Source organism: Hypomesus transpacificus, chromosome 20 (genome assembly GCF_021917145.1).
Source record: "Hypomesus transpacificus isolate Combined female chromosome 20, fHypTra1, whole genome shotgun sequence".
Lineage (NCBI taxonomy): Eukaryota > Metazoa > Chordata > Actinopteri > Osmeriformes > Osmeridae > Hypomesus > Hypomesus transpacificus.
The window spans coordinates 4,472,754-4,486,572 of NC_061079.1; the positions used below are offsets into that span (position 1 = coordinate 4,472,754).

Sequence of the window (13,819 nt, forward strand, 5' to 3'; positions counted from 1 at the left end):
TCCTTGCTTTCGGCCATTGTTTAACAGATTAGTCCATCCTCCACAATTACCCAGGAAAAGAAAGACAAACATCATCGTTAAGGAGGATATGGACCCAGTGAACAGTAGATGCTTATATTTATTCAAGTCACCTTTCATTATGAATTATTGGTTTACAGACTGAGCAACAGAGGAAAGGGAATTAGGTCTATGGAGAGGCTGAGAAGAAGTCTAGTGGGACTATTTCTAGCCCAGTCAATTCATGCAATCCTATTAACAAGCCATTAACAGGGTTAGTTACCAGTAGGCCAATAGTTTTTTACATGGCCATGCGGTCCATATCCAAGGTTATTTTTTGGGAGGCTTTAAGAGGCTATATTGGACGTTGTTGGAACCAGATGAATACGTGAACTCATGTTTTGTTTGCTTTGGCAGATAGGTCTGGCCACCCTTCCCCCATTCAAACACATTTCCACTCGGCCTAATAGTTTTGGGCCAATCACAACCGTTTATTTAATATGAGGCGGGTTTGATACAATGACTGTACAGAGGAGGGCCTGCCTTTGAGGCATTTTTGTAAATAACCAAGATCATGTGTCGTTGCTCTGATTGACAGAGGTTTTGAGACTTTGGTATCAAATATAACATCACAACATTTGTGAACAAACATCATTTCCCAAATAGTTTACAGTCCTTCACCATCCACAGTATATAGAACCCACTGTATGAGGTGATACAAATACAGTATTGGGTTGGGCTAGCAGGGCTGAGGGTAAAGTTCAAGTTCCAGCACAAGTAGCTGAGAGAATGGGGTGGACAAGCTAACACCTAAACAGGATTTAGGCAAGAGTTGGGCCAGGCAGGTCAGGGGATTGAGAAAGAATGGAAGAAGGGGTTGCACTGTTGTCACAACAGCTGGTTACATTAACAATTATTCATGATAGGGAAACATCCAACCTGTCAGTATAACTTTTGTACTGTGGCATGTGTATTGTTGCAAAATGGGCCAAAACGAGAGGTATCTTCATTGTTTCTTTCTTGAAAAGATACTGGACTGACAGCAGGTAGTTAGAGCTGTCATGCCAAGTACACTAGGCGGCGGTAGTGTACATGTAACACCATTAAACACCACAGAAGAAGAAATAATTGACCGGAAATTACATTTCTCATTAAGACCGACTTTCCCTTGCTCCTGAATGTGAAGGTTAAAGGCTCCATCCATTTGCTTCTTTTGTTGGCTAGTAGTTTGTTGTTAGCAGTTTTTTTCATTTACAATTTTAGTTTAACATGTATGCTTCCTTTTTGTAAATATGGAACTATTTACAATTTGAACATGACCATAATTCCACTAAATGTAAGGTTGAGTTTACTGAACGCATAGTAGGCTAACGAAGCACTCCTCGGTAATAGTCAACTGTTTGTGGTAACAAAATTGATAAGGAAGAGTTAAAGATACAATAGATACGATATTTTCAGTTAAACAATTTAAGGTTGCGTGCAGTAAACATGCTGTGTAAGTTAATGAAGCCCGCTGATGACACAGACAGCTCATCTGCCAGTGAAGTGTCCTTTTCTAATTGTGGAGCAGCATTCAACTTTGTAATGTTCTAGCCAATCGCTTTCTGCAAGGCGGGCTTTCCTCCTTTGCTTATTTTGTGAAACCACTGTCAATAAAACTCGAGATGGACGTTATTCGGGGGCGCTGTTTCTCATATTTGAATGTATTTTCTTACAATAATTGTATGCATTGACCGCATCAGCAGTGATGCAGAAGTGGACGAAGTGTCCGTCATTTCCTTGGTCCCCTGTTTCATTCTCTCATCTCCTCTCGAATACCTATTTTTTATTCATTTTCAAAGTATGGAGGCAAGGAAGGCAGGAATAGAATAGCCTACAATTTTGGGACCCATTATATGTTTCAATGGGAGTTCATGGTGTAACTCATAAAACATCCCTCCCTGCTGATACGAATAGACTCATTATGATATTTTACAGTTAGCAGAGCACTCCCCTGGAGTTAAAGCAAAAGACAAACGAGAAGGGGAAAAAACCGGGCCTGATATCGCCAACTGTAGAATCGAATGGTGTCCACGAAGATGCATTTAGCATTTCTTTTTTTGTGTCTTGGTACACACCTGTCAAACTTCATCAGATCTTGGTGTGGGTGTGGGTGGGGAGCTTACGGGGTTACTGATCAATTTGGCTTGACTCTTTAGCTCCCATTAGATTAGGGTAGCAATGTATATATTTATTATAACTTACTTGCCCAAATCCCAGTTAAGAGTCTTTGGACCACTATTATTGCGGCAAGAGTAGGTTACTTTATTCTACGTTTGTCCAATAGTGAAACTTAACCCTTCACGTCATTCTTTTCTGCAGAAGGCTGCAATAGAACACTGTGTTCTCATTGATTTTGCATAGAGGATTTTTGGTGTATCTCACAGAAAACGGTGTCAACTCCGTGCAACATTATATCTGATGCGTCACAGTAGTCTTTGTACCCTTCCACTGGTCAGAGCATAACTCAAGGTGATGTTAACTAGCAAAAACATAACCCCGCGTAACCGGCGCATTAACTAGTTGAATCAAGTTTACCCATTCTCTGAAGATTGGCCCTGCCCATATCCAGAAGGACCAATAGCATGGCCAGATCGCTGTTCCCGCGATATCTCGCGATCCGCTTACTTTGATAAAAATCCGGCGTCTCTATAAAATCGGCCATTTCGTCTGTATTTAGGCCATCTGCTGTTGAGGGCAGTAGGGGTATCGTTTGTACTGTATATCTGCAAGGCAACTTAAAATACCATAAAAATGAATGAAACTGCGATCTCGTTTGCCAAGGACTTCTTGGCTGGTGGCATCTCCGCTGCCATCTCCAAGACGGCTGTTGCTCCCATCGAGAGAGTCAAGCTTCTCCTTCAGGTAGCTATGCGCGGACCGGCCTTCGGAATGCTGCCAAGCATCCTCAGCGCTAGCATGATCTTGTTAGCGAATTGTTAGCCTAGCTGTCATTGACCAGGTTTATAGGTATATTTATTACTTCAACACTCGTGTGATTGTACGTGCTTTATTAGACGCATGGAATCTCCCTCAATGGCTTTCGGATTGATTTAGTGTGCATCTTCCTTCTATGGACACCTACACAAATTTGAGGTCATCATGGGATGTGGAATGACCTACACGAGACTGCTAGCGTTAGCTTACAGCGCTAGCTAACAAAGGGCATGAAGAATGGCAAGGGAAGACTTGTCATGTTCGTAAATTGATGCAGTATTGCCCCGCACTTAAATGGCTTCTATGATCTATTTGTCTTTGTGGCAGCTGACAAGATTGAAAGCAATTTAGGATTTTAACAAAGCCGTTTTCCGATGATCAGTCGTAGGCCCTTGGCTAAGCGAGTAACACGTATAGCTAAATGGCTAACCGGCATGCTAGCGTCATCGCTAGTATAGGCACATCCTGTTACAACTAAGAACTGGTATTGCAAGCTAGCAGTGTTCAAGGGTGCCGTAGGTGTTGAATTGAAACGTTTGAGGGAGTTGACCTATAACTCGTAGTTAAGTCTTTCCTATTTCGGATGTAGATTGACATCAGTCTTGGAAGTGACCCATTAGTGGAGGATGTAGTTGGCAAGGTGCCAAGGTAATAGCAAGGGAAGGCCACTAGAAAAACGTTGATTTTTAACTTAAAAGCACTGTATACTGGTTAAGTGGGAACGCATGTTATAGTAAACTTGTAATGCTTTGTTTCAACAGGTCCAGCATGCCAGCAAGCAAATCACCGCAGATATGCAGTACAAGGGAATTATGGACTGTGTGACCCGTATTCCCAAGGAACAGGGCTTCCTTTCCTTCTGGAGAGGAAACCTGGCCAATGTCATCAGATACTTCCCTACCCAGGCCCTCAACTTTGCTTTCAAGGACAAGTACAAGAAGGTCTTCCTCGATGGCGTCGACAAGCGTACCCAGTTCTGGAGGTACTTCGCCGGTAACCTGGCCTCCGGCGGTGCTGCCGGGGCCACCTCCCTGTGCTTCGTCTACCCCCTCGACTTCGCCAGAACCCGTCTGGCTGCCGACGTGGGCAAGCCCGGAGCCGGCAGAGAGTTCAACGGCCTGGGCGACTGCCTGGCGAAGATCTTCCGATCCGACGGCCTGAAAGGCTTGTACCAAGGCTTCAATGTGTCAGTCCAGGGCATCATCATCTACAGAGCCGCTTACTTTGGCATCTACGACACAGCAAAAGGTAAGGTTTAACGTCGAGATGGGCAACACTGCATTTCAACCCCGCCTATGTGAGTCACTGTTTTTCTTATTGATCAATAATTGTGCCTCTTGTAACTGCAGGGATGCTGCCCGACCCCAAGAACGCCACCATCTTGGTGAGCTGGATGATCGCCCAGAGTGTGACGGCCGTAGCCGGCCTGACGTCCTATCCCTTCGACACTGTCCGTCGTCGTATGATGATGCAGTCTGGCCGCAAAGGAGGTGAGTTCCAAGTCGCCGGCGGGCGTCCAGAAGCGTCTAGAAGCATCTCGCGTTGGCCGTCGACAGGCCCCGTTTTCGCCCACCCGTTTTCTCAAGTTTGTTTTCCTCTCTCCCCCCTGTTTCTCCTCCCACAGCCGACATCATGTACACTGGGACCATCGACTGCTGGAAGAAGATCGCCCGTGACGAGGGAGGCAAGGCTTTCTTCAAGGGGGCCTGGTCCAATGTCCTCAGGGGCATGGGTGGCGCCTTCGTGCTGGTATTGTACGACGAGCTGAAGAAAGTCATGTAAACTTCTTTTTTTTAACATCTGTCTAACTTTTACATGAAATGGCTAAATGTAACAACTTTCCATTTTGATGGACTCTGCATTCTGCCTTATTTATGGGAACAAACTAGTGTCACACGACTAGTTGCGGATGATTGCTGTAAGTTGTGCTTCTTTTATCATTTAAACGTTCCACACCTCTACCAATGTCATTCCTGTTAAAGAAATCTGAACATCCTCCTTCTGTCATTCAGTAGGTTTGTTTGTAATCACAACTTGGAATAAATTTATTCTGGTGAACAAACCTACCCTGTATTAAAATCGTTGAGTTGTCTTTTTTTTTCCCCCACCCCGTTCATGTAATATCGACCCGGTCTAACGTGCTACACTGCTACTGTTGTGGAAAAGGCACTGATTGGATAATGAAGCGGATTACGCTCCTTACTGCTATATTTACTCAGACTTATCTCCTACTTAGCACTCACTATGACCATGGTCAAACGAAGGTGTCATTGCAACTACAATTCAGGAAGGGATGGTAACTACATGTCATTTCTTCTTGAGTTAAATGTCCGTTCGGAGGTCTATAGACCCATTTCAAGTCGTTTCCTTTTTTGTTTTTAAAGGGTGTAACGATACCAGTAATGTAACAGTGGGCGTTGACATGTTTGAGTGTCCCCACATACCTGAGTCATGTGCCAAACATGCCAGGGATGTCTACTGTGGTTAATTTGCCATATGAACGTTAACTTGATCCCAGGACAGGTCTTGACATGTAGGTGTGTCCCGGCTCATGAGTTCTCAAGCCATTCCAAAGGTAAACTACTTTAGGCTTCAACAGTAAACCAATACAATAATTGAAGTCTAACACTGGAGACCATTTTTCATGATGATTTAATATACTCGAGACAAGGGAAAACATTATTTCCCAGCCTCTGCCTGTCGACCTGTAACAAAACAATCTCTGAAGGTGCAGTTTTCAGGCACACGTGCAGTGTTAACTTTCACTGGTGCTTTATCCCACTACCTCAACAGCACCTGTGACACCAGAACACAGGCAGTTAAGAACACCATAAATCCCTCACTGGCCATACTCCGACAACCGCCCGTAGCCAGACCAATGCCCTCCTCTGCCCCTGAGGAGAATTAGAGGGAGCTTAGAGTTCAGCCCTGCCATGTGCAGTCGAACATAAGATAGGACTGGCTTTAATACAATTAATTTCATCCATCCAGTATACCTACCTTTGGTCAGAAATGCTGATCGTATGTTGAGCCAGTACACGGTTCGTTGCTGAGCTACCGTGGCCCTATAAAAGGACATTTAATTAATTGAAGCATGATAAAATCTGTAGAAGATTTTTCTGTTAGATTGTGAATTGATTGTCGCTGGAAACACATGGAAAAATAAGAATTTGATGTGAAAGTACTAACATGAAGTACACAGAGTTGATGGTGCTGGGTGGCATCCAGGAGAACGTCGTTGTATTGCCCTTCAGGTTAGTGTTCGCATGGGTGATAGCGCCTTGCGAGTTGCCTGAACACTTTGGATAAAGAACCACACACCGTATCAGTCCCCGACCAGCAGAAATCTCAGTTTTTTTTCAGATGGCGGATTCAATTTCTTTGTCAGTTATATGACTTCTAATCCTGGACTAACTGAGCCCCATTGGAAGACAACACACTTGTAAAAACTTAGTATCTGGGGGGGGAAGACGCCAGTTTCCCAAGGCATTTGGGCTTGTTTCTGTCCGCGCCTCCAGAAGTACACCTCTGTAGTCAGGTCCATATATAATCACTAGTGGGGGCAAACAAAGCACACACACGTTCACGATTGGTATCATTATGACATCAGCATCGGTCTGGGGTTTCAAAAGATACATCCATGGCATGTGAATTGATAATCATTGTGATGCAACTGATTTCATGGAACGACAAGATACTGACACTACATGTATGTGTTGTGTTTTACGAAACTAAATACAGAATGAAAAGTGGCCAAAGACCTTGTGACTCGAGATAATCTAAACTTGTAAAAGAACAATCCACTTGCGTGGTCGTTTCTCAGATGCATTAAGATTATGGTCATCTGCGGGTCATGGCATTCGACAAGGGTAGTTTGACCAAAGTCACCTTTTACACTGCATTGTGCCTTACTGACCTGATTTGACAAGCTCACATGACTATACATTCGGATTGTTGAATTGATTTCTAATAATCTCACCCGTTATAGGCTGACCAGGCTGAAAGGTCTTTGAGTTGGTGAGGATGGCGTAGGGCGCTCTAGTGGGCTGTGGTTGGACCCCAGCGTGGCGAGGCATCATGTCCTCACAGGCAGAAGTGGGAGCACCATTAGGAAAGCCGGCGACCAGGCACACCGCATGCAGGATGACCAAACCAGGCAGTAATCCCTCCATCTTCAGAATGTGATTGGAGTGAAGATGCACAATGCCACAGCATATACCGAAGGGCGTTCACAAAATGGCTTTTTGATGAATATAACTGCTGAGTCACTCTTGCAAGAAAAGAAAAAAAGATTGATGTGGTCATCAGTCTCCTCCCTCCTTAGTCGTTATACCCCTTTACTCACATGGGTGTCAGGTGAGCGCCATTTCCTGAAAAATTGCAAATATTCTGTTCATCCCCTTACTCTTTTGATGGCTCAACAAAGCCACCTTTGTTGTCCAATGACCACGATGAAAAATGACAATTAATCACACCAGACTCGTGCTCTGAGGGACATATTGCTGGACACTGGTAGAAAAGTTGTGCAATTGGAAAAAGTTCAACAAACAAAACACTATAGTAATGTTGCCACATAACTAAGAACTGGAGAAGTGGAATGAAAAAACCTTCCATTGCAATGTTCACTCTAGCTGATCTGAACTACAACCTAATGTTTAATTATTGAAGACGTTTCAAAGTCAACATGGTAACACGAGAGGGGGGGGGGTTCAAATCCACTATCAGAATTCACGCTGGCTGTAACCCTGGTACCTACTCCGTCCTCACAAACAACACACCACACACACCTCAGGAATGAATATTTTTGTTTTGAATCACTAGTTCCCATGCAGAGGAGCTATTCAAGTATACAATTGTACAACAGTTAGTTGGATTCTTTCCCCCCAATAAAGAAAAATCATGTGCCACAGCAGATTTGATTTAGGGGCCACAAAAGTAAAGAAATACAATAGCAAGGTTAATTTATAGCTGCATTTAATTTTACAGATCAAAAATGTAATTATAAGTAAATAATGAATTAATGATGTGCCACCACCATTAGCCAATTGGCTCATTACAATGTATTGTAAAATATATTGAGGTGTCATAAAATCTGGCATACATAGTTTTACTGTCGCTCATGACTGATGCATTACAAAACATACATATGTGGCCAGACATTTCATTCCAAGAAGAGGTCATCGTCTCACTAGAATTTAACCTGCTTTTCCTCCAAGACCAACTAAATCACAGCTTACTTGGCAGGCTGAATCAGGTGTAAATGCTCTCAAATCGTAAGCGTGGTGGCCATGTTACCCCACAGAACGTGTAAATCATCCTTGGTATCATGATCAGGGTTAGGCGTCCCATTCACGTTTGCGTCATGACAGCCATAAGCGGAGGAAACTAATCAGTTCTTTGTGCGTTTCTTCTTCTTCTGCGTGCGTTTCTGAGACGTTTTACTGACACCGTCTTTGATTGACTCCAGCGGAATGTTTGGCCCTGTCCTTGCGATCATCTGCTTTTGGCCCTTCATAAGCTCCTCACGGGCGATGGGGTCGATGATGGCACCTAACTGGGTGACCACCTTGGGCGCGGTGATCTTTCTCACGACTTGCTGGGTATTCCAGGTGCGTCCGATAGGCGAACGGATGGTGTGCTGAAATTGTGCGGGATTCTCAAATGGGAAAGGCAGCTGACTCACCTGCAAGAGATGGGAGACACGGAGCAGCCAAACATCAGCAGTAGTCTGATTCTATACTCTTACTAAACGCTGGAATATTTGACCTGAATAATGTACTGGTACTAGTTGTGGAAATGTACCTGGAGTGCAGCGACTGCCGAATCCCTCTTTTCAGAGATAATGATGGCACGGAGTTTCCCGTCTCGTCTTGGGGGAGGTGGGGCTGCTTTCACCCTGAACCTACAAAAAACGTTTTTTTTGAGTGAGCGACACAAAGTTGTTTGATTTGACGTATTTTACATCTAATTGTATTGTTTAGGACATGATCCCCAGACAATGTTTGATCACATTCCCAACCATATATGGTTAAAGCCACAACCAAAACAGTCTGAATGGAGTAGTCATTTTCTCACACATTAGTATCTTATTAGGGATCTTAGCCAAAGTAGAACATCACAGATAACGAAGTAAAACATCACAGATAACGAAGTAAAACATCACAGATAACGCATTTCAAAACAGACAATTCTACTACCCAAAGCAGCTATTACAGCTATTACTCATATCATTTTTCATTTCTGCTTCCAACTTGTCATAATAGTAGTAACCCCACAGTCGAAATGTCAGAGAAAAGTGAAAAAGCACATTGTGCAAAAATGTCTGTACAATCTTTCATCCCTCACCTCCTTTGTTTCCTGCGTGAGGTTTTAAGGCCCTGACCTCCCCACTCTCCCCAGCCTGGCAAAGTCAAGTCCACGACCTTGGGTTTCCCAGCCTCCTCCTGCTTCCTCTTGTCCTTCAGAAAATCTGAGACAACATCGTCCCCCGCAAACGCCTCGCTGATGATGGTCCTTTGTTCCTTAGAAAAGAAGAGTGTGGAGACATGGTGCACAAGCTTTACAAGAGCTTCCATTTTATTTTTGATTCTGATTTCCTGCTGAGCAAACTGACTTTACCTCTTCACCGTTCTCATCCTCCACGGCCGTGGGAACCAAAGGGACCTTGATCATTTTGGCCTCTTTGGTCAGAACCTCATTGGGGTCAATCCCTCTCTTTCTCTTCATCTTTTTCCCAGCCTTCTGAGTACCACATGGGAGGGCCGTTTCCTCTATGTTGGGGCTCTGGTCCACTGGAGGTAATGGTTGGTCTCCTTCGATATCAAGGGGGTTCTGACTTAGCATCTCCACATCCTCCAGGGTCCTGATTCTTACCAGGGTCTCCTCCAGCAGGCCTGGAGCCTCCTCGGTCGGAACGGCCCCTGGTCCTGGTATTGGTTCTGGCTGTGCTTCCTGAGATTGGGACTTCTGCTGGCTGTTGGCTATCCCCTGGTAAAGGCTGGTGAACTCAGAGAGGTCCTCTTCCTCACTGTCAGAGATCTCCACAACTTCTTGTTCGGCTTTATTCTCTTCTGGTGTTTCTGTAAAGAGGAAAGCAGGTGTATTACGCATCGTGAGAGACAGTATATTCATCTCTTATATAATTGATCTAGATAATGACCCACTTGAGGCATGAAACAAGGCTTACCTTTGTCTTCCAAAGACGCAGTTACGCCGTCAGCTACCTCAGTCCGCCGCAACTTGCGCCTCGTCTCAAAATCTCGAAGGAGCACTTCCTCTTCAGTTTCCTCTACTTCCTGCTCACTTTCCGCTTTGCTGTCCGAGTGTGCCGTCTCCTCAGGGGTGAGCAACGGCACCTCCGTGCCCTCACCCGCCTCCTGCACCGTGGGTTCGACAGAAAGCTTTCCCCTCATCCAGGGATTCACCGGGTCCAGCGACGACTGCGAGTCGTTCACAAAGTCTGGCAGGGTATCTGGGCTGTCCTTGTCCTCGTCTTCCTCCTCGGACACTACCACCACTTTCTGGGTGAGGTCTTTGTTCACCTCTAGCTGGCTCTGCATGGCTTTCCGAGCCTGTGAGCCAAACAATTATTTTGTCAATGTCGTTTTCTGACTATACAGGGTAAGATTACGGACTCCTAATTGAACTCGTCCACCAACAGGGATCGATAGTACGATAACCGTAAGTATGGGGATTGATGGGAAAATACCCCAAAAAGTACAAGCAATACAAATTATAAATGAAATCATTACCCCTTCATCATATTTTGCCATGATGGCCTTTGACTTGGCCCACTTGCCACTGTTCTGATGCTTCAGAGACATTCTTTCCTGTAAGACGAGATGATTATTCAGTTAATACATATCTTCAGTATCAATTTCATCTCTTATCCTGCAAAGATTTTGAATCTCTCACTGTACCTGCATTCGAGACAGTTCCATCTTCTTCAGTTCCTCCAGAGCAGCAGCAGGATCGGTCTTAAGCATGTCATCAAACTGCTTCAGAAACTCCTTACGCTTTGCTTTATTCTGTACCCTGTGGTATCTGGAAAAAGAATATTTGCCTTACTGGTCTTAATCTAAAGCTTGTATTGAATACTACACGAAGGGGATGTCAAACATACTTTTTGCTCTTTATCTTCCTTTCTCTTTTGGCTTTTGCTTCGTAGTATGACTGCAGTACTCTGGCCTTTTGGAGTTCTGCACGGCGTACTTTCGCCTGAAACACAGGAAAAGGTTGTTCTTCAGAGCTAGAATCTAAATGAAAGCTTAATTTTTTGAAATGTATTGACTACAGGGAGATTGTGGCTGGGTGAAGCTTGGTGAGAATACCAACTTCCTCTAGACTCATAGCTCCCAGGGAGGCCTCTTCCATGGGTGTAAGAACAGGATGGTGGATGGGTTGCTTGTTCTTGTGCAGAAGGCTAAAGATCTCCTGTTCTAGTGGGGTTTGAGCCTGTTTCACAAACAAAGTCGGAAATAACTATTACTCCTTTTAACAATTGAATTGGTAAATATGCCAAAGGTTTTACAGAATGGGGAGATTAAATCTGAGAACACCACAAGACAATCACACACGATGTACTGTACTCACCTTCCATCCAGTCACCACCTGGTCCATGCGTTTTGGGCCAGAAGGCTCCTGGTTCAGGGGGAAAACCAGCTGCTCTGCCCTTCGGTTCTGTTTTACTATACTCTCCCATCGCGACACCTCTTTCGCGGTTTTGTCAAAAGCCACATCTCTATGGATCTGTTGGAAGTGTGTTTAAGAGTAACTCTATAAAATCTAATATTGTACTATATTTATCCTTTACTAATTGTTAGGAAACATTTTAAAACATGTTATCTTTTGGTAAAAAAATGGATGGTCTAATTTTGGTGGGATTCATCTTTTTGAATATTGAATTTGGTAACACTTTAGATGAGCTCAACAACTTCATAATTTATTAACCAATTTGTTACCTATTAGTTAACGGTTTGTACAGCATTAGTTATTTATTGTTCGTACAAAATGTATCATTAGTAAAGCATTAGTAAAGCATAACCCTAAACGTTAACCAAAACTTTAACCCTAAACCCTAACCCCAAACCCTAACTGTGTGAACAAATGCTTTACTAATGATACATTTTATATAAACAATAACTAATGGGAACAAATTGGTTAATAAATTATGAATTTGGTGAGCTCATCTAAAGTGTTACAATTGAATTCTTTGTTGACATGATCTGACCTTTTGTGTTTCCTGTTTGCTTAGGGGTGTCTCCAAGGTAGTGTGACTGTTCTGAAGATTCCTAAGCTGTTTCTTTGTCTTGGAGAGTGAAGCGGTGGTTTTGTCCATAGTACCAATGAGGTCAGACAGATTGATTTTTTCTCCTTCACCTACAAACACAAATGTTTTGTTTCATGCAACATTTCTTGTATGATTCTTATGTCACATTATAACTGCCTATGAAATGTTGTAGATAAGAAACACTTCTTTGAAGCACTTGATTTTACCTTCTGCATTGACAGTGAACTCTGATACTTGAATGCAAGCTTCAGATCGTTCAGCAAGCTTCTTTCTAAGGAACAACAATACATTGGTTTTGGTTGTGACACTTCTTTGAAGATTAGCACATAAATGGTAAAGCTTTAGTGTTTGTCAACCTTTTGCTGGTACATGCAAAAAACATTTAGCCTCTGTAATTCAAACCTTTTCTTTCCCCCCAGTGAGCTGATAGCCTCCAGGAGCTTGCGGTTTTTTCTCTCATCGTCACTGCCATCCTATGAGACAAAAACGTGAGCACAATATGTTTAAATGCATACTGTTTTTTAATTAGTTTGTTTTTTTTACTTTAAACTTGGCATTTGGCATATGTAAGGAACTCACCTCATCTTCACTGGCGCTGATGCAGGTGGGGTCTGCCTGATTCTCCACATGGTCGTCACACATTCCTTGTTTAATCATCGCACCATCACTACACATGAAAAGAGAAATATCTTAGTGGTAGTCTTTTACGTTGTTTTATACAGCTAAGGAGTTTTCTACTCTGCCATCCCATGAAACCAAGCTAATTTGGCTGTGCTGAACTAATCTGTCAGGAACCAGTCCCATGCCATGTTGACAAACGTGCACGTTATAGAATACACCAAGATGTGCACATGTTTGCTGAATGTAACTCGTCTAGTTTGTCGATTTATATATACCTATAGATTATTTTAAACTCATGCTTCTGCTAAAACTGAACCATGTTGTCCAGAGCTAACCAACGTCGTTATTATCTACAGTACAGTAGCTAAGTAAGGAATTGTAATATCTAGCAATCACTTTACTTACAAAGTCATCAAGCTAAAACTTCACTAACCTTTCCATTTTGAAGGGGTTTCTTCACTATTCGGGGTTGGTATATATGTTGTGTGTTTAGCCACGTTGTTGGCTAGCTAGTCCTCAATGGTTAGAATTGTATTCCATTAGCTACCACATGTGAAGTACTCCTGCCGGAAAGCCGTTTTACATCGTTTACGTACTTGTCGTAAAATACATTCCTCAATTACAACCTTTCCCACTATCTCTGTGTAGGATTCGGAACGTAGCCTATCTTGAACAGTGTGAAACCGTAGGCTATTTTATTTCCGGTGTTGTACCGAAATCGGTGACCTATCGAAAACTGATCAGGGCTCGCTGTTCAGCAAATGTTCGAACCGTAACTGTAACCCTAACCCTAACATTTGCTGAACAGCGACCCCTGGTCCCTGTTTTCTATACTAGGTCACTGATTTCGTATACCCAGGAGTTGGTTCAGGCAGCGACTCAAAACTCTTCACCATGGCAATGAATCACGATAAACTATTTGTTGTCTTTATGTGA

The 13,819-nt window shown here is 43.3% G+C and overlaps 3 protein-coding genes across 3 annotated transcripts; 1 reads left to right on the forward strand and 2 right to left on the reverse strand.

The window, feature by feature from the left end:
- The first annotated feature begins 2,647 nt into the window (after window positions 1-2,647).
- On the forward strand, window positions 2,648-5,035 carry si:dkey-251i10.1 (uncharacterized protein LOC100038774 homolog). The gene is made up of 4 exons (XM_047043232.1): window positions 2,648-2,901; window positions 3,735-4,221; window positions 4,323-4,463; window positions 4,598-5,035. The coding sequence occupies exons 1-4, from the start codon at window positions 2,791-2,793 to the stop codon at window positions 4,753-4,755; spliced, it is 897 nt and encodes a 298-aa protein (XP_046899188.1). The 5' UTR covers window positions 2,648-2,790; the 3' UTR covers window positions 4,756-5,035.
- Window positions 5,036-5,606: 571 nt separating this feature from the next.
- si:dkey-251i10.2 (uncharacterized protein LOC562682 homolog) lies at window positions 5,607-7,732 on the reverse strand. Its single transcript, XM_047043241.1, has 5 exons — window positions 6,953-7,732; window positions 6,414-6,526; window positions 6,163-6,272; window positions 5,974-6,038; window positions 5,607-5,867 (listed from the first exon to the last, which is right to left on the reverse strand). The coding sequence occupies exons 1-5, from the start codon at window positions 7,143-7,145 to the stop codon at window positions 5,755-5,757; spliced, it is 594 nt and encodes a 197-aa protein (XP_046899197.1). The 5' UTR covers window positions 7,146-7,732; the 3' UTR covers window positions 5,607-5,754.
- Window positions 7,733-7,868: 136 nt separating this feature from the next.
- On the reverse strand, window positions 7,869-13,819 carry si:dkey-251i10.3 (uncharacterized protein LOC553498 homolog). Its single transcript, XM_047043211.1, has 15 exons — window positions 13,317-13,819; window positions 12,842-12,929; window positions 12,665-12,735; window positions 12,469-12,533; window positions 12,203-12,351; window positions 11,566-11,721; window positions 11,308-11,427; window positions 11,096-11,190; window positions 10,893-11,016; window positions 10,725-10,802; window positions 10,160-10,544; window positions 9,592-10,052; window positions 9,319-9,494; window positions 8,776-8,875; window positions 7,869-8,656 (listed from the first exon to the last, which is right to left on the reverse strand). The coding sequence occupies exons 1-15, from the start codon at window positions 13,322-13,324 to the stop codon at window positions 8,363-8,365; spliced, it is 2,370 nt and encodes a 789-aa protein (XP_046899167.1). The 5' UTR covers window positions 13,325-13,819; the 3' UTR covers window positions 7,869-8,362.

What these genes read in the sequence shown, in the direction of transcription:
- si:dkey-251i10.1 (XM_047043232.1), top strand. Translation starts at nt 2,791, where the DNA reads ATGAATGAAACTGCGATCTCGTTTGCCAAGGACTTCTTGGCTGGTGGC. An exon ending in GAGTCAAGCTTCTCCTTCAG is followed by an intron (nt 2,902 to 3,734) that starts GTAGCTATGCGC and finishes TTGTTTCAACAG; the next exon opens with GTCCAGCATGCCAGCAAGCA. An exon ending in CATCTACGACACAGCAAAAG is followed by an intron (nt 4,222 to 4,322) that starts GTAAGGTTTAAC and finishes TTGTAACTGCAG; the next exon opens with GGATGCTGCCCGACCCCAAG.
- si:dkey-251i10.2 (XM_047043241.1), bottom strand. Translation starts at nt 7,145, where the DNA reads ATGGAGGGATTACTGCCTGGTTTGGTCATCCTGCATGCGGTGTGCCTG. An exon ending in GCCTGGTCAGCCTATAACGG is followed by an intron (nt 6,527 to 6,952) that starts GTGAGATTATTA and finishes TGCCCCCACTAG; the next exon opens with TGATTATATATGGACCTGAC. An exon ending in ATCAACTCTGTGTACTTCAT is followed by an intron (nt 6,039 to 6,162) that starts GTTAGTACTTTC and finishes GTCCTTTTATAG; the next exon opens with GGCCACGGTAGCTCAGCAAC.
- si:dkey-251i10.3 (XM_047043211.1), bottom strand. An exon ending in AGGTGGTGACTGGATGGAAG is followed by an intron (nt 11,428 to 11,565) that starts GTGAGTACAGTA and finishes TTTGTGAAACAG; the next exon opens with GCTCAAACCCCACTAGAACA. An exon ending in AGGAAGATAAAGAGCAAAAA is followed by an intron (nt 11,017 to 11,095) that starts GTATGTTTGACA and finishes TTCTTTTTCCAG; the next exon opens with ATACCACAGGGTACAGAATA.